The 23,473-nt window shown below is 36.0% G+C and overlaps 1 protein-coding gene across 4 annotated transcripts in view; it reads left to right on the forward strand.

The window, feature by feature from the left end:
- Positions 1-23,473, forward strand: part of sorcs2 (sortilin-related VPS10 domain containing receptor 2) — a 194,972-nt gene that overhangs the window by 50,403 nt on the left and 121,096 nt on the right. For all 4 annotated transcript variants that reach the window (XM_084403473.1, XM_084403474.1, XM_084403475.1 and 1 more), the window contains exon 2: positions 15,919-15,986. In XM_084403473.1, coding sequence (XP_084259599.1) covers positions 15,919-15,986 — 68 coding nt within the window. The remainder of the gene's footprint in view (positions 1-15,918; positions 15,987-23,473) is intronic.

Raw genomic sequence — 23,473 nt, forward strand, 5'->3', positions numbered from 1 at the left:
TCACTCAGCTGGAATTTTTCTTTTTTTTCTTTCTATCTGTCACTCTCTCTCATTCTGTCTCTCTTGTGCCCTCTACTATTTCATCTGTTGGAGTAATGTGTTCTCTCTCACAGCACTGACACTTGTGACATACTTACAAGAGTTTGTAGCGATCAGTGGTGGGAAACTGTGAAGTTTTATCAATTTTGCACAGTTGTGTCCTTTGTCAAGTCAAATACACCACTGTTCCAAGTTTGGGGTCGGTAACATTTTTAATGCTTTTGAAAGAAGTTTCTTATGCTCACCAAGGCTGCATTTATTTGATCCAAAAGCACAGTAAAATAAAAACAGTGAAATGTTGTTATAATTGAAAATAACTCTTTTGTCTTTGAATATATTTTAAAATGTAATTTATTTCTGTGATGAAAGCTGAATTTTCAGCATCATTACTCCAGTCTTCAGTGTCACATGATTCTTCAGAATTCATTTTAATATGTTGATTTGCTGCTCAAGAAACATTTTGTATTATTATCAATCTTGAAAACAGTTGTGCTACTATGTGTTTTTTAAAGGGATACTCCACTTTAAAATGAAAATTCTGTCATATTTTACTCACCCTCAAGTTGTTTCAAACCTGTATGAATGTCTTTCTTCTGCTGAACAGAAAGAAAGATATTTAGAAGAATGTCAGTAACCAGACAGTTTCTGGTCTCATTGACTTCCATAGTAGGAAAAAAATATACTATGGAAGTCAATGAGACCAGAAACTGTCAGGTTACTGATATTCTTCTAAATATCTTCCTTTCTGTTCAGCAGAAGAAAGAAATTCATAAAGGATTGAAACAACATGAGGGTGAGTATATGATGACAGAATTTTCATTTTAAAGTGGAGTATCCCTTTAAGCTGTGATACAAAAACATCAGCATCCTTGCTGAATAAATAAATATATATTAATAGTTCTCCATCAAACCTTGACTCACTCATATGCAATCATGGTGTTTATGTTTGTTTACATGCAGTTTCTCCTTAAGCACTGAAAATATCGTTACTTCTTGCTTCTCTACCACTGAAGTCCTAACCAGTAACTGTCAGGCTCAGACCTTTGCTTCTTTTTTAAGCACTGACAGCACTTCTCTGTTTGTTGCTTTTTTGATAAGGTCAGCACTGCTTGGTTCTGGGGTTCTTCCAGTGAATGTCAGCGTTATGTTTTGGCTTTAAGTCATGCAATCTTCTGATAGCATAGGGGTTGTCCTTTTCATAACTTTATTAAACTAAGTTAAACTTAAGATTTGTTGTGAGGGTTATGAGGGTGGTCTATAAAGAGGGTGGTCTATAAAGTTTGAACCAGGTTTCTTTTATGATAAATGTGATGATTTTCAACGTGGTGTTGTTACAAGGGGAAGTAAAGCGAACCTGTCCATGTGCTTATATATTAACAGATGATTTCAGAGTATATTTTTATTTTATACAACCTGTGTGGCATGTTAGGAGGGTTATGCTGTAACATTATACAGAATTTCCATTTTAGCCATGAGGAATTGGGAAAAAAAAGTGAAGTGTACATCTGTGGATAGTGATGATCTTTTCTTTGGTTTACTGTATGATTCACTTGGCATTGGCTGACATGGATTTCTTTCATATGAGAAACTTATTTGATGTCTACTTTATTATATCTTTTATCTTTATATGATGATGTTTTGTGGTTTTGTGCATATTAAGTTTGGGCTCTTCCTAGAGACGCCTTAATTCATCACCAGTTAGAAAGGCACCACTAGACCAACTGCTCACTTAACAAAAGACGCATAAGTGCATTATGAACTGCCTGCAATCTTTATTCTGTTCCTGTAGAATAGCTGTAAATTGTTTTCAGATGCTCATTTTGCTATCAATGAGATTCATTTGGAATAGAAGAATTGAGAAGCCTTTTAAAGAGTTTTAGAGTAGAGACCAGTAATCTGTTTGGCCAATACATTTGACCAAAATCATTTCTTCTTGTTGTCACAGTTGAAAATTTTTTTTTTTTTTTTTTTTTTTTACTTTCAACATTTCAGTTTTTTAACATTTTTGTTGAACCCATGATAGGTTTTTCTTTCATTCTTTGATGGGTACAAACTTCAAAAGAGCAGCATGTATTACTTTTAATCAATTTAATGCGCCTTGCTGAATAAAAGTATTAATTTCTTTTAAAAAAATCTTACTGAGCCCAAAATTGAATGGTGGTTGTTGGATAATTACTCAACTTTTTGAGTGAGAAATCTGTAAAGTATACTAACAATAGATTTGCTCCAAAATATTTATTGAAATAAACTAAAAGATTTAAGCCTTAGTTACAGTGCTATGCATAAGTTTAGACACCCATGCTAAAGTTGACTAAAAAGAGGAATAAAAAATCATCTTTTGGAAATTGAACTTAATGCCTTAATTTAAAAAATTAGGAAAAATCCAACCTTTAAGGACACCAATTTTCTTTGTGAATGAATAATGTATCGTAAATAAATAAATGTTCTTCCTTAAAATACAGGGTGCATAAGTTTGGACAACCCTATGTTAAATTCTCATAGAGGCAGGCAGATTTTTATTTTTAAGTATTTTTTTTTTTTTTTTTTTTTTTAGGATACTATGCATCCTGATAAAGTTCCCTTGGCCTTTGGAATTAAAATAGCCCCACATCATCACATAGCCTTCACCATACCTAGAGATTGGCATGGTTTTATTTCAGTTAGCCTAATAGCTAGTTTGATTTGCATTGAGAGATGATCTTATGGAAAGTACCCCATGCCAATGATGATTTTTTATTCCTCTTTTTAGTCAACTTTAGCATGGGTGTCTAAACTTATGCATAGCACTGTATTTTTTTCTGTGTCTCATGCTGCAACATGTTCTCTGTTCCTGTTAGGGTATTGATCCTTTTTGTGTGCTGTGATGCAAGATGAATTCTGGATGAATTCTGAGTCTGTGTGATGACTGTTGTGCATGAGCTCAGTGATGGGTGCTGCTTCTTTTAGAACTCACCACCCTTTCTCTCTAATGAGAGCAGTTTCACCTGAGAGCAAATGAGAGCTGTTTTACCTAAGACGATTTTCTTTCACAATAGAAAAATGACTAAATGGAAGCAACAAAGTACCTATAAAAAAAGGACATTATTACATTGATTATCACATAGGACACTATGGACACTAGGTATATTTGGTTTTGTTTTGGTCTTTTAACATTTGTCTTGTATTTACAAATGCTGACCACCTTGAAACATACTGGAAAAATACCTTACAGGGTGGTCCCACATTTACAAAGTACTGCTTGCCAGTAAACATTCTCCAGCCTGTTAAAAAAATATCTTTCACCATATTTCTTTCCCTGCCATATGTTATAGAGGCCATGATAGGAGATTGCATAAGGCTATAATGTGAACAAGCTATAAACCAAATCTCTAGCTTAAGGAATAGAAGAAAGTTAAAGGGACAGTTCACCAAAAATAAAAATTCGATCATCCTTTACTCACCCTAATGTTGTTTCAATCGTGTATGATTTTTTCTGTGGAACAAAACAAGATATTTTGAAAAATGTCCGTGTGTTTTGGTCCATACAGTAAAATTCACTGGGATTCAATGATACTAAGCATGATATTTGGATGTGTTCATGCCGAATAAAGAAAGTTTGGAACGACCAATTTTTTTTCTTATTTTGGGTGAACTATTGCTTTAAGAAATACCCTTTACATTTAATAAATACATGATTTGTTTATGTGGATTAGTCTTAAATGGATTTAATTGAATGATTTTGTAGAGAACCATCAGGCAGATGCTATGAAAGAATATGAAGAGGAAAAATTGAGTGAGAGGAAAGTTTTTGGGGTGAGAGGGCAGCAGTGAGGTGCTTTACTCTTGGGAGTCAGACAAGCTCGTGTGCACAGTTTAATGGAGTGATGAGGCCAAACAATACTTGATTCAATTAGCCATGAGAGCATTAGGCTGAGCTATAGAGATCTCTCTATACTCAACATGTTTACATTGCTCTCCTCTAAACCTTGTGTGGCCAGTATATCCCTCTTAATTACTCTCTCATCATCAGATGGATTCCTTTCTAGTGGTCAGTGTAATTTCCCCTAATCCAGATAAAGGCTCACATTAAAGTAATAGTTTCATATGTGCATGGCCAATCTAGACTTCTTGAGGCAGCACCAGTCCACATCTAAGACGACTCCATTAAATGAGGCAATGGCTTTTGCTTTGTTTGGAAAAGATTAGAGGTTAAACCAAACAGTGTGGGTTTTTAAAGCAGAGGTTTTGTGTTTTCTCATGTCATCTGAAGCTTTTTTTTAAATATAGCTGCATAATGAGCTTTTTTGTTCCGTCATATTTCACACAGTTTAAATATTACTTTTGTTAAACCCAAAAGAAATGAAAACTTTTATTCAGGAATAATCATTTATGATGTTACAAAGGATTTCTATTTTAAATGAATGCTGTTCTTTTGAATTTTTTATTCATCAAAGAATGCTGGTAAAATCAGTTTCCCCCCAAAATATTAAGCAGCACAACTGTTTTCAACATTTATAATAATAAGAAATGTTTCTTGGGCAACAAATCAGCATATTAGAATGATTTCTGAAGGATCATGTGACACTAAATACTGGAGTAATGATGCTGAAAATTCAGCTTTGCCATCACACGAATAAATTACATTTTAAAATATATTAAAATATAAAAGTTATTTTAAATTGTAAATAATAATAATAATACAACTTTTATTTTACTGTATTTTTTATAAAAAAATAAATGCAACCTAGGTGAGCATAAGAGACTTCTTTCAAAAACATTAAAGAAAATTACCAACCCAAACCTTTGAATGGTAGGTTGTAATTTGATTTATTTAAAAATGGTATCTGGATCTGGCTGTTGCTTTTCTGGACCAGGTAGGGTACAATGGGGCTAACAGCACATAAAAGGCGCATTTGACTATTCCCTTTTAAACCACTAGATGGAAAAAAATTCAGCTCAGCACTTTTCTTAACCGCTTTTGATGCACGTGGAAATTTGGCTGATCCTTGACGTGATCGTAGACACCAACGCAAAGCTGATTTTGCGCTAAATTAATCTAATATTTGTTTAAATGTTGTAGATTTATGTAGCAAATGAGAATCTATAAAATGATTGTCTATATTTTGAGACAAAGGTCTTAATGTTAATGTTTTGGTCAAGGTAATTAAAGTAGCAGGTTTCCAATAACGGAAGAATGTGTAAAAGTATGGTTGTGCTGTTGAAGGCACAATAATTAACAGCTGGCTTTTCCATTTGTTAACACGACATGGTTAGATTCAGATAGTAAATATATAACAAGTTGGGTGTCCAGCTTAGAGAATAATCACCATATTTATAATGAAACCATCATGTTTAAAAATGTGATAATAATCATATAATTGTCACTGTTGAGCTGCATACAAAGGTATAAAGACAAAGATGAACAGTTCAAAAGTTAATTTAATAATATCCACAGAGTAATTCCAGGCGAAGATGTGCAAATGGGACCAGACAAAGGTGAACTGAAAACACAGGACTTAAATACACAGGCAAACGAGGTGATTAACGATAACACAGCTGACAGTGATGACAAATCAAATCATTAACTATGATGACAATTAGTGGCAGGAAATGGTGCAAACTGAGTGCTAACAGGTTGATATTGTGACAATCATAATAAAACATCATATTTATTTGTTACTACTGTAAAGCTATATTCAATTATTATGGGATCTCATTCAATGTTTTCAGAATCTTTACTTTTTAAATAATATTGTTTCTGAATTTTTAAATGAACATTTAATGACAGTATATTTATTGAGCAAAAATTTATTATTTTATTTATCAAAATAAACCGAAAATAGTAGGGATGCACCAATATCTAATACCGATACTGTCATTTTTGGTACTCGCCGATACCGGTACTGTAACGATACCTGCATTTTCACTGCATTTGTCATTTTTAAATGTATTTGTAGAGAAACCAAAAGAATATAAATCATATTATTTGGCTGAGTTATTTTCATGCTTAATAAAGCCTGCTAAAATGCTTTGTATGAGCTTGTGTTACTTTCACTGTTCATATTGCTATATCATATTTTATCTTTCATTTAACAGTACAGCACATATTTAGAGCTGCTCCAGAAGGGCTCAGTGCTGAGGATTGGGTCAGTGGTACAAATGTTTAGACAAGTGAAATATCAATTATTTATTCCAATTTTGATACTACAACAAAACCTACAGTAATCAATCAAATGTGGCAAAAACCCCACTGCATATTCATTACTGTATAAATTAAATATAGATGGATTTTTTTATTTAGTCAAGAGCAGTGAGTAGCATATGATGCGCACATGATGCACTGATGCGGACTCCGCAGCAGACATATTCCCGACAGTCAAAGCATCTTTACGTCACGAAAGTGCGGACTCGTAGGAAGACCACGAGTGCTTAGGGCTACCTTCACTTGAGATGTAACCGACTTTGTTTACTAGGATACTTGCCAAGACAGACGTTTTTACATAATTTTGTGTGAATTCGTCCGTTCAAGCGCAAGACGTAAAAGACAATTAATTCGCCTGCTGTCTGATACGTTGGTTTTTTTGGGGCACGCGCTTTGGATGTTTGTGTTGGAACTTCTTGTATGTGACACTTCTTGGCCTGCAAACATCCTGTAAGTAATAATGTAGGGAGCCACTCGTTATACACAAATCAGGTAACAGTTCATGTTTTACTTACATATACAATTTAGTTTTAATCCAAATAACACGTGCTGAGTGAACGATCAGCAATCAAGAGCATTCAACAGAAGTTCTCTCTCTCTCTCTCTCTCTCTCTCTCTCTCTCTCTCTCTCTCTCTCTCTCTCTCTCTCTCGTTAACGTTAACGTTAATAAGCTACATGCCTCGGTTTACTTTCTTTGCCATTGACATCTGAATGAACTACACTCTTTCCATTGATGTCTGTGAAAAAGTCTGTGCGTCTGTGCCGCTGCTCATTCAGTCCATTGCAAATTTTTCTCGTATCAGCTCGTGCACCACAGCTATAGGTGTTTCTAATATTCCACTAATAAGATACATTTACATCATAGACAGCCTTCTTTTTTTATCCCCATTATACTCTGTTGTCAGTGTTTCTTTGTCAAGTCAAGTCAAGTCAAGTATATTTGTATAGCGCTTTTCACAATACAGATTGTATCAAAGCAGCTTCACAGTATTAAATTAAAATAATACAACAAGGTTTGTTTCTAGTGGAATTAGAAACTAGTGGAATTTATTGATTGATAAAATCAAATTAAATATCCCCAGAATATCCCCAACTGAGCAAGCCAAAGGCAACACAAGTTACAAACACAACTTTGTCTGGACACAAGTGTACAAACGCTGCCTGTGGCCAGTTGCATAAACTGGTAAGACTAGTCTTACAAGTTAGTCATCCAATTTTATTCTTTAAAACTGTTAATAACTTTTTTAAGTCAGTAACATAAAAACGTAGATTGGTCTAATTTGACACCGACCAGTAAGACTGATTACCCCTAACTAACTTCTAGTTGATCATACTAGTTCTTAAGACACAGTCTTAACATAATGGCTATGTTTATGCAACTTGCCCCTGGTCTCGGTTGTTGGTATCAGAGCATTTTTAAGAGTACGAGTACATGATCTCAGTATCGGGCCCGATACCGCATCCCTAGAAAATAGTACAAACTTTGCTAAAGTGATTGTTTTGAACAAGTATTAACTTCAGATATGATTAAAAACATATTATTTTAGCTGAGGTATTTGTATAAACAATGTGTACCTTTTGCCCCATGCTGGTGAGCCTTTTACCCTGTGTGTGGTCCACTTTGCCACCTCATACAAGAAACAAACAAACAAACCACTTCTATGATTTATTTTCACACAAAATCTGTTGCTCCATCAATCCAATGTGCAATAAAACCTTTTTCTGTGTGCAATCATACACCATGGGAGTAGTGAAAAGCAAAAAAAAAAAAAAATATCAGTAGGACCTCTTTAAATATCAGTAGGACCACCCTGGTTGAGTAAAGGTTTAACAATAAAACTATATTGAATATCATCTCTTTTAAAGATTGACATCTATAGATTGATGATTGCATGATTGAATCTTAAAAACTGTGATGTCAGATTTATGTACTTATTGTGTTAAAGTGTGAATTTACAGTATGGGTATTGAAAGTCAAGCAGCCCTTCATCAACATATAACAATTTGCCATAATTTAGTTAGTATTTTTTTAAATTAAGTGTATATTAATTGTTCTTTTTCAAATAATCTATTTTGTTACATTTCTGTCATCCTTTGTCTCTTTCTTTGTTTCTCTGTCCCTTTGTTAATGTCTTGTTCTGGTCCCACCCACAATTTTAACATGAGTTTGGTTTGTTTCTTTGACCTTTAGTGGCTTCTTTGACTTTAAATTGTTCCATTCCAGTCATTATTTGTGCATTTATATGTTTGACTGGAACCTGGTGATCTGCAAACATTTTTGTTAAGCAGCGCCATGGCACATCGCTTCAGTGGAGCATGCAGCTTAATGCGGTCCGCCTTAAGGGGTCTCCGACGGAATGGGGTTCACATTCCACTGCTTCTTAAGACAGTCGGTTTTCAAACCAGCACGCAAAGCTTTTTTTGTCGAGTCTGAACCTTTAGTATTTATGCACAATGTATTACAATCCCTTTTAATTCGACCCAGGTTTAGTCCCACAGCTTCGGAAACTCGTCCTTTGTATCCAAGATAAAAGTTATCTGTCCTCTGTTCACTCCACACAAGTACACAAATAAGTGAAGACAGATAACATTGCCAAATTTGTCAGGAAGATGCTTCAGGCTCTGAATGCTGATAATGAGACAGGACAGTTTCAGTGGAAGAATGATATTGGGATCATGTCGAATTTAAAGAATGTCAAAAAGAAATATGGAAATGTATCGTCAAAAAGGAATTATTGCCATGCAGAGACAATAATCTATCAAAACAAGAGAGAGTTGGGGGTGTGGGAGGGGTAGATACAGACAGAATAATGGAGAGATATGGGGAATTGGGAATTATCACAACATAAAGGGATGATTGAGAGTAAAGGATTACTGTGTTGCAAAGGTGACAGCTGTTATGCCAGTAATAACAGCTGTGTCCACTATGAGCCTCTCTCACTGTGTCTGGCTGAGAAAAGCCTCCACTGTCAGCGTGCCAGGAGGCCTTGCCAGATCTTCTATCTGCAGAGTTCATTATAAGCCTACTTTTCCTCTTAGTTCATCAATGCACCGCTGCAGGCCATTCAATCAGGTCTCAAACGCATGCCCACCACACTCACAGTTAGACCATCAAATTCAACAGTCTGGCTGGATTTCCAGAGAGTGATGGAAAAAAATTCATTGGGAAGAAACAACAGCTGGACAACGGGCTTGCGGTCACTCTTTTCCTGCTTTGCCTGTATCAGCTGTTTTTATGTGTCACTCACATGCCGGGCATTTATTGGCAGTCAGTACTTAGGAAATGTAAGATATGTTGTGTTGATGCCGTACAAGGTATGTGTCAGAAACAATAATACAAAAAATCCAGTGAGACTGGTTTTTAAATGATGAGGTGTGACCTTTTTGTGTTCGCTTCATGTGATACGATCTGTACAGAGCGGATGCTATATGGCAAAACAAACTTTGGACATAAAGCTATAGTTATCTTGTAATTTATTTAATTATTTTTTTAAACCAAAATTGAGTGAAAGAGTTTCAACCATTGTGCTCATTTTGGACTTACATTGCAGAGTCGCTGTATTGCAAATAAATGTAATTAATTGTTATGGCAGTAAGAATAAATATGTAGCTGCAGGTTGTTCTCAAAAAAAAATTGCATTTTAATTGCACATCGCATGTCTAAATATACTTTAACATGAACTCTGCAATGTAAAGTGTGACATTATGTTAATATTCTTGTCAGTTTCTTTTGTTATTAAACATTGCCTGCATGCTTTTGATTAGTGAACCTCCTTGACTAAAGCAGATCGTTTTCTACAGACACATCTTTACAGTAATCCTCTCATAATCTCAAATTCCTGAGATTACCTAATCAGTCAGCCTAGGATACTGTAGATCAGCATGTCACATTTTAAACTGGATTTCTCTCCAATTAATGCTGAGGAACATAAATCAGACTTGCTCATTCATTGGTATCCCCATTCCAACCGATCAGTCGTTAATTTGAGAGACAAGATGCAGTCATTTTAATTGTGAATGGCTTTCTGTGTATCTTTTTGTATGTGTGTGTGGTCTCACTGCATCCGACGTGTTAGTTGAGGGATCGTACATTTTTGCAGAGTGATTCATTTCCATGTCTGGCTTTATAAGAATGACTTTCAGTACAGACTTGGTGAATTATTTTCCCTCTATCTCTTGATTTACTGCCCTTCGATGAAACGCCAAGTTCATTGGAATGTCGAATAGTCAACTGAAGCCATTGCTCTGTGCAGTCACAGTTCACATGTGGTATGTTTGCCATGGTGCTTTTTTCAATGGTGCCTCTTGTGGCATTGTGTTTGTTCATTCAAGGCTCGTCACAGGCTGGTTGACTTTTCCCTAATAAATGTCACCAACTGGTTGAGAAATGGCATTCTCCCAAAGCTACAAATAGAGAACTTTTTCTTGGCATTTTTTTGAGCAAATTTCAGGGAAAAACGTGCACTTTTTCGAAGGATTGTTGAAGAGATGCACAGCCTGAGAAAATATGTCCTCTCTTTCCTCTTTGGGTTTTGAAGCACTTCAGGCATGAGAGAATGAAACATGCAACATAACCAGTAGGAGGAGGAAACACAACCGCAGACAGACATGGGAAAGTCAGGCGGTTCATCAGTGGCCCCCCTTGTGTCCTATTTGAACGCATCCCTAGAAACATCATTTATTCAAAGACTCTTCTTTTAACAAGGTTAAAATCTTTTCAGATGTGTGTCTATTTTTAAGTGCAAAACAACATTAACATCGACACATCCAAAGAATCGATTGAGAACTCTAATATCTTCAATAAAATGTAGTCAGTAAAAGCAAATATTGCTTCCCTAATTTATATCATCTTTTTTTATTTATGATTCTGCACTCTGTCTCGTCCTCTAATTAGTAGCAGATTTATGGTGTCCATAAAAGACACCCTGCAAAAGCCTGATGTGGAGGCACTGTACTTGCTGTCTTTCAAGCAAATTGCATTTTTTCCCAGCATGTGATGTACTGCAGATATTTCTAGACTAAGATTTAGATGTAGCTAAAACCAGTTTGCCAAGCTGATATTCTGGGATGAGGGCCAGTGTGTTGGTATGAATGCACTGGGATCACAGCTCTTTCCCTCCGAAGGTCTCCGTTAGAGAGCCTGTCTGTTGCTGTGCGGTGGACTGATTGATGGCTACCTATCCTCCTGCTTCTATCGCCATTACTCACAGCAGCAGAAATCGTTCTCCCCCCGGAAGAACTGTGACCCCGCCTCGTCTCGCAACAGAACAGATGGAGAGACAAACTGTAGACCTGCCTTTTCTTTAGTGACAGCTTTTTTATGTCACTAAAGAAAAAAACATTTTGACTTATGGATAAATGATTTATGCGTAAAGGCTTCTGCGACGCTGCTGGAAGGGTAGAAGAGGCGCTTTTATACTTTTTGTATCTTGGCAAGCCAAATCTGTGTGTGTAATGCTCAAGGCATTTATCTGCTTTTATGCAGGACAGTGATAGTGACAAATCCCAGGGATCTCTGCTGAGGTTTGAGAAAAAGCTTCAATCTTTCCTTTATCCTTTTTTGAAGCGCACATAGTGCCGTTGAGCATATTGTACCATCTCAAGTGGTGTGTATAGAAGAGAACTGATTTTACAATCACACTTTTTTCCTTTTTCACCCTGTGCAGCTTCTGCTCTCAGTAATCCACTGGAAAGTTGACATTTTCTTATATAAATTAAGGATACATGATGTATTGATATTATATTGGTTATTGGGCAACATTAGATATTTTAAAGTTGGCATGAAATGAAAATGTATTCATTCTATTTTGTAAATGCATGTTATAAAACGTATTCTGAACAATTCACCCATTCGTCTTTGAGTGCAACAGCCATATCTCAAAATCCAGTCAACAACTGATGCATAGAACCAAGGCACCCTACTTTTTCCCCTTTTGATAATCTGTTACACTCAGATGTGTCATTTAACACTCACTCAAAGTTAAACTTAAAAACAAATAATTTATTTACACTGGTAAATGTGATCTTTAGCTAATCTCAAAAGGAATATCCATTTTATACTGTACATTTTGAATGCTGTGATACCTAAAACCACCTAATGCAATTAAAATGATTGATATTTTTAGTGTCTCAAAACAGTATAGAATTTAAATATCAGCCAGAAATTCAATATTGGTCAATCTCTATTTGAAATATATTCCATAATTGTACTTGTTGTGTTCTGGACACTTATGATCACAAGATTCAATCTCAATAGCATGTTCTCCTGTGTAGATTTTACTGTTGTTTTTCTCCCTCTTCATCTTTTCGTCTGCTCTCTCTTCCACTTGATAAACCGATAAACTGAGAGGCTGCCACCAGAGTGTGTGTATTAAGTCACTTCCCATCTTCTCAGCTGATGTCAGCTTTGTTATTGCTCAAACTAAATGATGTGAAGATTATTCTCTGCATGCTGATGTCAGTAATGAGTTCAGTGGGCTTTGCTCTAAGCTGCTGATCATCAGTTGTTCTTTTCTGAGTGAAAGGCTTTGTTTCCAGTGGTTCATTAGTGTTGTGCTGCAGACAGCTGGGTGCAGACAGACTCTTTCCAAAGGCCACCATCTGACGCCTGTGCGGGGGCACTTGACCCCCTGGGTAGACTGGGAAGACTGTTCGCTGTGTAGCCTGATGCCGAAAGAGCTGCAATATACTGCGGCTAACTAATACGTTTGATTAGCTTCAGCTTAATTAGTTCAAAGAAATTGTCATAATGGTGTCTGTATTGATGAATAGGGCAAATTCTCTTGTTGGGGATCACACTGTGGTATTTATTTTGGAGAGCACAAATCCAACTGGCTTGATGGGTGAATGTAGGCCGCTTATCCACTGTTTGATGAATGTTTTATTCATCACAGGCCTTCAAAAATCATAAGTGGAAAAATATACTTGGTTATTCTTCCAGATACAGCTGTGTTTGCAGTAACAGTAAGCCTAATTTTCTTCAGTATTCCCAGAGAGAAAGGTTCTTTAAATTAGTTACAGATCACATCTGGTAAATAGTTATGTTTTTGACAAATTATGGCATGAATTGCCAAGAGGGGTGTTTGGGGTGCCTGATGCCTGAGATGCTTTTCAGATTTGTTTGGATGATGGAAGTTGATGATAGACAAAGAGAACAGGACCAGACAGAGAGAGAGAAAGGAAAAGAACATGATATGTGGAATAGTAAAACACAAGAAGCAGACTCTGTTTTAATAAAGGTCAGATTGCTCACTTTTGCTCAAATCACAAACAAACCAAACAAACATGACAGTGTTGATATACTATTTGCACAATTACAGTAAAGACAAAATTATTGATTTGGTTTGTTTATCTCTGTGTATTCATCAAAAACAATTAAACATATTAAGCAGCACAACTGTTTTCACCATTGATAATAATAAGAAATGTTTCTTGAGCAGCAACTCAGCATATTAGACTGATTTCTGAAGGATCATGTGACACTGAAGACTGGAGTAATGATGCTGAAAATTCAGCTTTACCATCACAAGAATAAATAAGATTTCAAAAAATGTTTTAAATTAAATAAAAATTATTTAGCAAGATTTACGTTTTCACCATATTTTCGATTCAATAAATTCAGCCTCGGCGAGCATAAAAGGCTTATTTCAAAAACTTTAAATAATCATACCGACCCCAAACCTTTGAACGGTAATGTATTATTTTTTGTATTATTATTTATGTTATGAATGATTATGAATGTGGAAGCTTAAAGAATGATTACACTGACTTTTGTGCTCAAGCTCACTTATATTACTAGACTATACTAAAAAGGTTCATTTAAGTTTATTTAAATAAAAAATGTATTAGAACAAAAAATATTTGGCCTACAAAACTTCTTGTAAGTAAGCATTAAAGTGCATTAAATACTGAATCTTTGATTTCAATGAAAAAAATAAATAAAAAATCATTCCGGCTTGATTGAAGGCACTTTTGAAAAATATATTGAAGTGACTGCAGGAATCATTTATTTTTTAATGAACTGGCTTTGGGTACAGCAGTTCAGTTTGAATCCTGCTATAATCACTGTAAAAGCTTAAAATAGCTTTTCGCCCATACACTCCATACTGTTAAAAAACCTTTGCTTTTTGGCCCCTGGTCGTCTACAGAGAGAGGGACAAGCTCAGGACAATAACCCTATCAGCCGATCCCCTGAGCAAAGCCCAAGGCTGGCCCGGTCCACAGGCTTCCTTCCACATTCCAATACCGACCTGTCAGTCACCCTGCCAAGGCCCTGAATCTTTCTGACCTTTTTTCCTGGCGATGCTTTTCCAGAGGGCTTTGCTGTCAGAGACCCAGTGTGTGAGGCAGCAGAGAAGATAAAGGAGAAACACAGACACAAGTCATCCTCCTTCACTCACATTCTACTGATTTGTTACTGCAAACTCAGGCGTCCATAAATAAAAGATAGGATTGACTTTAAGGGATACACCTGACCCTGGATTTTATACCTCAACCAGAGGGTATTTCCTTTTAATTCACAAGATATAATTGAATGCACAAAATATAAAGCATTTTGCGTCCTTTACACAAACATAGTAAGTACTGGAATTGAAACCAGTTTTATAGAGAAATACTGGGTTTCATTGTGAAAACACTTCAAGGCAAGTAGAATCACATTGCAGAAAGAATCTTTTGGTAGAGCTATAGATCTGTGTTGTGTTGATTTGAGCAGTTTCTAAGAGCCTAATCAGCTTTTGTTAAGCTTTGCGCTTGCTAAAATACCACAACACAAAAATACATAGAGAAAGCCTACAACATAAATTATAATTATCAAGATGTCATTAAGTGCTTTTTCAGGGCCATCATTCATGTTTGGATTAAAACATACTAAAATGCAACTGATGTATGTATGGATTAGCATGGATGAGTGAGAAAATACATATACTGCTTGTTAATACTGTTGTCACCCTACTTGCGTTATTTCATGTGATTTTTCAATACAATTTTATTACACTTGTTTTATGAGAAACACCTCATGAAGAAAATATATTTTAAAAATGCACTTTGGTGATGTCATCGGAAAATAAAATCTAATCGGAAAATTTAATCTGATCTTCATCATCACCAGCTGGCACTTTAGTGATGATTCTAATCCAGACCAGTTATGAAAGATTTATATTGTGAACTTAAAATTGGTATCCTGTTTTAGATAAAGTTCCAATTTATTGGTCGTCACTTTAAGTTATCTCTGTTTGATTGCAAATGCATCACAGGCCAACAACTTCTGTCAGCTCTTTCTATACTGCTAACTACATGCTGCCAGTTGAAGACAGTAACTTGGCATCATGCCGATTCGTTCATCAATACTATAGCAACTGCTTGCAGTGCAGTCAGTCCTATAAGAAAAAAAAACAGTTATTAGCATAAGTTAGGAAGATGATGTCCAGCAAGTGGTTAAAGTTTGATGGATCTGTCAAATGAGGTTAGCATATGTCGTTTTTAATACCACAAACACATCATGCCTCTGTGTATGTCTGAAGAACATTTTCTCAGCAAAGAGAGTCTTTGCCAGACTAAAAAATGGAGTGTTCTGAATGTGTTCAAATTGCTCCATCTCACAATGTAATTTTTGGACAGCACTGTATTTTTTAATATATGATAACAATTGTGAAAATATTTCATTTAACGTCTAATGACACTTTTTTTCTCTTTATAGGTCATCCTCATTCTCACAAAATATTACCATGCAGACTCCAACAAAGTTCTTGAGAGTTCCGTTTGGAGGTAAGTGACAGGAGATTTTTCTTTCCGGTCAAATTTTGGTTAAAACCGTTCAAACCACACAGACTCCGAGACAAAAATAATGATGGAAAAATTCCCTTGTGGCAAACAGTCAATTTGTTATTCATATGATTCTCCCTTGCGATTTCCCTGATAATCTTTTCAAGCTTTTCTATTTATTTATTTTATGCCAAATTTAAAGATTTCTTGTGTAAAATATTAAATGCTAGCCTTAGTCAGATCAAGTTAAGCTTTATCACTCTTCAACCACATGTGTGCATTTTGTGGGGGAACAAAATATTGTTAACCTTACAGGTTGTGCTGCTAAATGCATAACAATTGAAGTTTTAAATTGTATGGCTAGACATGTACTTTACAGTATGTACAGTTTGCTTGACTTTTTTTACCTCCAAATTTAGATTCTCTATACACCTGTAATTATCTGTCTTCAAACATATCAATTTATTCTCAAAAATAAAATTATAAATAAAATTGTAAAATATCTTTAGAATGTATTTAATATGATCTTCAGATAAGATTAAGAAATACTCCTTTAGCTACTGCATATGAATATCTGGGTTTCCAAATTGCAAATGATTTGTCAGATATGCTAATTTAAAATGAAAATGCTAGTAATTAGTTATGATTTGTATTTATTTATTTATTAAAATTTTCAGGGTGGTTTTTAACTGCAGGTGCTGTATAGTCAAGTCAAGTCAAGTCAAGTCAAGTATATTTGTATAGCGCTTTTCACAATACAGATTGTATCAAAGCAGCTTCACAGTATTAAATTAAAATAATACAACAAGGTTTGTTTCTAGTGGAATTTATTGATTGATAAAATCAGATTAAATATCCCCAGAATATCCCCAACTGAGCAAGCCAAAGGCAACAGTGGCAAGGAACCGAAAAACTCCATCAAATTACCTAATGGTGTCCTAAAACTCCATCAGGTGACCCAATGGAGAAAAAAAAACCTTGGGAGAACCCAGGCTCAGTCGGGGGCCAGTTCTCCTCTGGCATTTATGAACTAGAGGCCAGATTGTAATTTGAACTGTAAGATTAAAAATATTATATGAATGCCTGGCTGAAGAGATGCGACTTTAATCTAGTTTTAAACTGGGAGAGCGAGTCTGAGCAACGAACACTATCAGGAAGGCTATTCCAGAGTTTTGGAGCTAAATGTGAAAATGCTCTCCCTCCTTTGGTGGTTCTGGATATCCTAGGTATGACCAAAAGCCTTGAATTTCGTGATCTTAAAGAGCGCGATGGATTATAGGGCGATAGAAGATCCGTTAAATAGACTGGAGCTAAGCCGTTTAGGGCTTTATAAGTCAGTAGCAATACCTTGTAATTAATACGGAACTTTATAGGTAACCAATGCAGTGATGATAAAATCGGTGTTATATGATCATATTTTCTTGATCTAGTAAGAACTCTAGCGGCGGCATTCTGGACTAACTGTAGCTTGTTTATTGAGGATGCAGGACAACCGGCTAATAAAGCATTACAGTAATCTAGTCTCGAGGTCATGAATGCATGAACTAACTTTTCTGCATCAGAAACTGATAGCATATTACGTAGCTTAGCAATGTTTCTAAGGTGGAAAAAGGCGGTTTTTGTAACATATGAAATATGATTTTCGAAAGACAGGTCGCAATCGAGTATAACACCCAGGTTTTTTACTGTAGAGGATAAAGTAACAGGACATCCTACTATATTAAAGTTGTATTGCGAGAGGTTTTGCGGGTGGTTTTTTGAACCGATAAGTAGTACCTCTGTTTTGTCTGGATTTAATAAAAGAAAATTACGCGTCATCCAATCTTTTATATCGTTAACACACTCTGTCAATTTGGATAATTTAACGTTTTCATCTGGCCGTGACGAAATATATATTTGAGTGTCATCAGCATAACAATGGAAACTAATTCCATGTTTCCTTATAATATTTCCAGGTGGCATCATATATACTGAGAATAATAGAGGGCCTAACACAGATCCCTGCGGCACTCCATAGTTTACTGGAGTTATGATCGATTTTTCTCCATTTAAATAGACAAAATGGTAGCGGTCAGATAAGTATGATCTGAACCAGCTTTTCAAGGTAGCGGTCAGATAAGTATGATCTGAACCAGCTTATATAGGGCTGGAATGACTAAAGAAAGGTTAACAGTATGATGGTATAAAATGGGATTTCTTGTCTATGACCACTTCTGCTGCTTATACTGTACAAACAACGGAAATAAACATTGCTAGATATTGCCAGTAGACGTACGCGTTTTGAAAGAAAAAATGGTAAATTAAAGGGTTAGTTCACCCAAAAATGAAAATTCTGTCAGTAATTACTCACCCTCATGTTGTTCCAACCATGTAAGTCTTTCGTTCATCTTCGGAACACAAATTAAGATATTTTTGATGAAATCTGACAGAATTTTGACTCCTCCATAGGCTTCCAGTGTGACCGAAACTCACCGGCCCAGAATAGTTATTAAAACATCGTTAAAATAGTCCAAGTAACTACAGTGGCACTACATTAAGTTTATCATGCGACGAGAATACTTTTTGTGCGCAAAAACAAACAAAAATAACGACTTTATTCCACTTTTCATTTCCTTCTCTCTGGGCCTCGTAGTGTGTTTGCGCTGCGCGTCTGTGTTGCACGTCATCCGACGTCATCACGCAACACACACATGACCGGCGTCGGCCAATAGTGAGCCTACGTGGTGACGTGTAACACAGACGCGCTGCGCAAAAACACTACGCAAACCAACTAGACATCCAGAGAGAAGGAAATGAATAGTGGAATAAAGTCGTTATTTTTGTTTGTTTTTGCGCACAAAAAGTATTCTCGTCGCTTGATATACTTAAGATTGAGCCACTGGAGTCACTTGGACTATATTAACGATCTCTTTAATAACTTTTCTGGGCCAGCAAGTTTCGGTCACACTGGAAGCCTATGGAGGAGTGAAACATGGCTCAGATTTCATCAAAAATATCTTAATTTGTGTTCCGAAGATGAACGAAGGTCTTACGCGGTTGGAACAACGTGAGGGTGAGTAATTACTGACAGAATTTTAATTTTTGGGTGAACTAACCCTTTAACGTGACTGCTCAAATGTACTTGATCACAAATGTGTTCGATCAAATGTACTGATTTAAATGGTTACATAGATGAAATTATATATATATATATATATATATAGTCATCTTATACAGCATGAATGATTAATCAAAATAAAGATGCATATGGAAAATTACCTGAGTGAGAGAGGAAGTAAAAGAGAGAGAGCGCAGCTTCGACACATGGACTAAGTGGCATACAGCTCAGAAGAGAGAGAGAGAGATGCCAGTGGGGGCTGCTGTCTGTCTGGCCTTTAACACAGTTGTCCAGGAAGACAGAGCTCAGGTAAAGAGGAAGAACATAAGGCATGAGCAGATGCTAGTGAAAAGAGAGCTTCTTTTATCCTTTCCTTCACCACTAAACCACAGTTCAAAACATTCAGACATCAGCAGACCACAGCTGACCCTCACTGTAAAATATTTCACTCAACAGGCTTTGACTCTCAGCGAGCTTTAAAAAAAAAACTAACCAAAAGGTACCTTCTGGAAAGGAAACAGGGTTGTAAGACGTAAATAAGCTCCTTTGTTCTTTTTAAAGCATGCAATTTTACAATCCAAGAAACAAAAGTTCAAAGCGAGTACATCATTAAGAAATTACCATTGTTTGTGCCTGGATCTCTCTCTTGTGCTGGTTTCTGCTGTCCTCTTGGGTTTGATAAGAGAGTCCATTGCCCTAGCAGTGAACTTAGAGATGACTTAATTAGGCCTGCTGAGGGCATTTCTGGACCATGTGCTAATTGCCTCACACTATCCACTTATTAGCAACTAACCCTGACTGTTAATGACCGCCAGCCAGGTCTTTGTTTGTTTTGCTTTGTTTGGGTCTTTATAAACCTTTCTGGGTTATAGGCAAAGTTAGGCTAAATTACCCGTCTATCGTGAGAGAAACGTTGTTGTTTCAGATTTTTATATTAGTGTTTAAAATTGAGACCACTGAAGTGTGAAAAGAAGATGGAGCGAAAAAATATAGTGCTGCATATGGAATAATTGATGCCATGTTTGTTCCAATGCTCTCATTAGCCTGTCTGTCTGAGGTTGATACGAGGTTGGCATTAATTTTACATTTGGGCACAGAATATATCAGTTGCACAGCTGCCTAATGACCAGGTGGAATGCTAAACACTGTCTTTTTCCCAGCTAGAGCTACAGCATTTAACACAACCCATGTTACATGCAGGCAAACATGGCATAAATGTGCACTAGAGGAGATGAAGAATATGTTTAGAAAGAAAAGGCTCAAGACTGTACTTGACATGTGTTTGGGCAGGTAGGGTACCTCTATGGCCATCTGGAAATTTCTTTATGGCAGGAAGGCAAAATTACAGCGTACTGTTTCATCCTTCTTCCAATTCACGATGGTACTTCAAACATCTTCATGCCCTTTTTCGTACAGTTATTTGAGTCATAAAGATATCATATTACTCATCCCACCTAGGGAGTTTTTTTTTTTTTTTTTTTATGAAAAAGACGCACTCGAGTTGCCTTACATTAACACATGGTGTTTGTCCGGAACAGTTGGTGAGAATGGCCACTCCACTCTCATACCTCTTATGCAGGAATATGTTTCAATAACACAGATGACTGTCCTAAAAAAAAATCTATGTTCTAGAATAAATGAATCGAATTAGTAAAAATTTATCTTAATTTATTCATTATATTCAGAGCTGCCGAATACCAGACTTCAAAGTCCAGTCCATCATTAACCAGACAGACAGTCTTTCTCTTCCAGTCATTTAATAAATTATGTAGAGATTTCCGTGTTGATGTTTTAATTGTTGTTCAACTCATAAATTATGCACTGACGTTATGATGGAGCGGTCTGAATTCAAAGACACAAGGAACAGATAAATCGAATTAAACTGGAGATTTAAGTTCAGTTCAGGCAATGCGGCTTCTCGTTTGTCGGGTTAAAGTCGAACATCATCTGCAGCATCGAAGAAAAGTGTGTGAAAACCTTTCGGTAGCTCAGTTATGAAGTAGCTTACGGGTGAAGGGTTTATTTGCTTGAATAAATTAGAACGCAGATACTGTCTTTTTAGACATTACATGAAACATTATATGATAGAGTTTCTGGCAGGGCTGTTGATGGAGGGTTATCGAATAAAATTTTACTAAACTAATAACAATAAATCACATCTATCAATATTTGCTGTGAAAAGCCCCCAAATAAAGATTTGTTACATTAATATGGCAGATCAGAAAATCATTGAATAGACAGTCACCTTACAAAATGTGGCTGATTTACTTTAATAACATCTGATTTACTTTAATAACATTGAACACAAATGGATAGAGTAGCCAAAATGTAAATTCTGTCATCATTTACTCGCCATCATGTCATTCCAAACCTTCCTTCCAAAAATGTCTTCTTTTCTTTAGAATGACATAAGGGCAAGTAAATGATAACAGAATGTTCTTTTTTGGCTGAACTGTCCCTTTAAAACATCACAGTTTATCGGCCTGTTTGAGCTTAACTTTCTTGTATTTTGTCCTTGTTGTTCTTGTATTCTGTTCGTGAAATTTTTTAATGATCGATCTGTATGTACTTGCAAAAACATGAAGGTGGTACTTCAAGCTTGAATTGCTCAGATGGAAATTGTCAGGGGCATGAATAATTCCATATTTTTATCACATTATTATTTTGAATAATTAATCACACTAAATTAAATTGACAGCATTAGTTTCTGGATGTACTCTTGATATATTAAATTGTCCTTTAAATGCGTATGGTCATTTGAAGGTCTGTGGTTGTTACATGTATATTGAAGGTGCAGAATCTGGGCCATCAGGGTACATACATTGTAGCCTTCCTGTAGCTCAAACAGTAGAGTGTTTGGCGCTTGCAACGCCAAGGTAATGGGTTCGATTCCCAGGGAAAGCAAGAACTGATAAGAATGTAACTGTGTACCTTGAAATGCGATGTAAGTCACTTTGGATGAAAGCGTCTGCCAAATGTAATGTATAATGTAAAAAGAAAGACATCAAAACCAAGTCAAAAATACCTAGAGAGGCACCTTAAAAATTCATGATAGCACTATCAGTTAAAGGGGTCATAGTGTGGATTTGTTTTTTATTATTTTAATTCAATGTTCCTTGATGTTAATTTATAATGTTAAAAGTTTTTTGCACAAAAAACAAATATATATGTGGAAAAACCTTCATTCTGACCCTGTCTAAAATAAAAAAAAAATTAATTGGCGGCTCCTTTAAGGCTTGTCAGGAAACGGCCACTGTTATGATTGGCTGATATCATTCATTGCTATTGCATGCGAGTAAGTGTTTTGAAAATATTATCCATATGAAACGTAATTTACAGAAAAAGCATCATAAAATCGTTTACTTATGATTTGCGATGCAGCTGCTGTCAGATCCAATATAGCTGACTGCTACATCTGTCAACCAAAGTCTCTTTACAAACTCTCCATTACACTGTGCTTCATTTTCAAAACAATCTACGGTCAGATTCTCTGTGTAATCACGTGATCCAGGATGCCATTAAAAATAAACCATCCAGTTGTTCCTGAGTATCATTCCTGGTATCATTCTGAAGTCTGTACAAGAGATGCAAACGAGCTTTTTAAACAGGACATGTCAAAGCGAACTTTCCTTTATGCTTCTGTTTACTTTTTATTTATGCTTTGAATTTCCATTTGTCCTCTTGTCGGCAGACTCAAGTACGTGGAGTAAAGTAAATGGTCTCTGTATACTGCATTCAGTGTAGACAGCGTCAGCGATTATAATGGGTTCTATTTGCTTTTGACGTGACTTGGCGCTCGCATCTGGTGTGTGTGCCGTTAAGTATCTGAATGCCAGTAAGCAGTGCTTAGGGTGCGATGATGTAAAACTAATTGTCAGTGTCTTGCTCTGGGTGCAGACATATGGAAATGCATTTGCCCATGTGACATCACAAATACCACAATATACATGGAGCTTGATTAAATAAATGCTTTGTTTATAATGAGGAGGAGGCTTTAAACTTTGTACCATTAAAAATTCCTCTTATATGTCGGCAAATTTGATTTCTCATGTCATAATCTCTTTAACACTAGTGTTTGCAGACTCAATAAACCTGAAAATATGCTCTCAAAATGGCAGTGAGATCAATTTATTCATTAAACTTTACATTTGTATGATGGTGTAATTTGTACTACTCTTACCACTAGGACGTAAGGGCAGGTTGGAGTGGAGGAAGGTTTCTGGAGGAATTGACATCGCATTGCATTGTGACACTTCATTTTACTGATGTCGTCTTAGCTTAGTATTTTATTTTTGTTTCTATTCCACTACAGTATCTTTAACGCAAGCTATTTTTTTAACGCACTCTGTTTGTTTCTACACTACTGCTCTTTATTTGTTGTTATTGACCTTTA

The sequence above is a fragment of the Rutilus rutilus genome (genome assembly GCF_951802725.1).
Source record: "Rutilus rutilus genome assembly, chromosome: 3".
In the NCBI taxonomy this organism is placed as follows: domain Eukaryota; kingdom Metazoa; phylum Chordata; class Actinopteri; order Cypriniformes; family Leuciscidae; genus Rutilus; species Rutilus rutilus.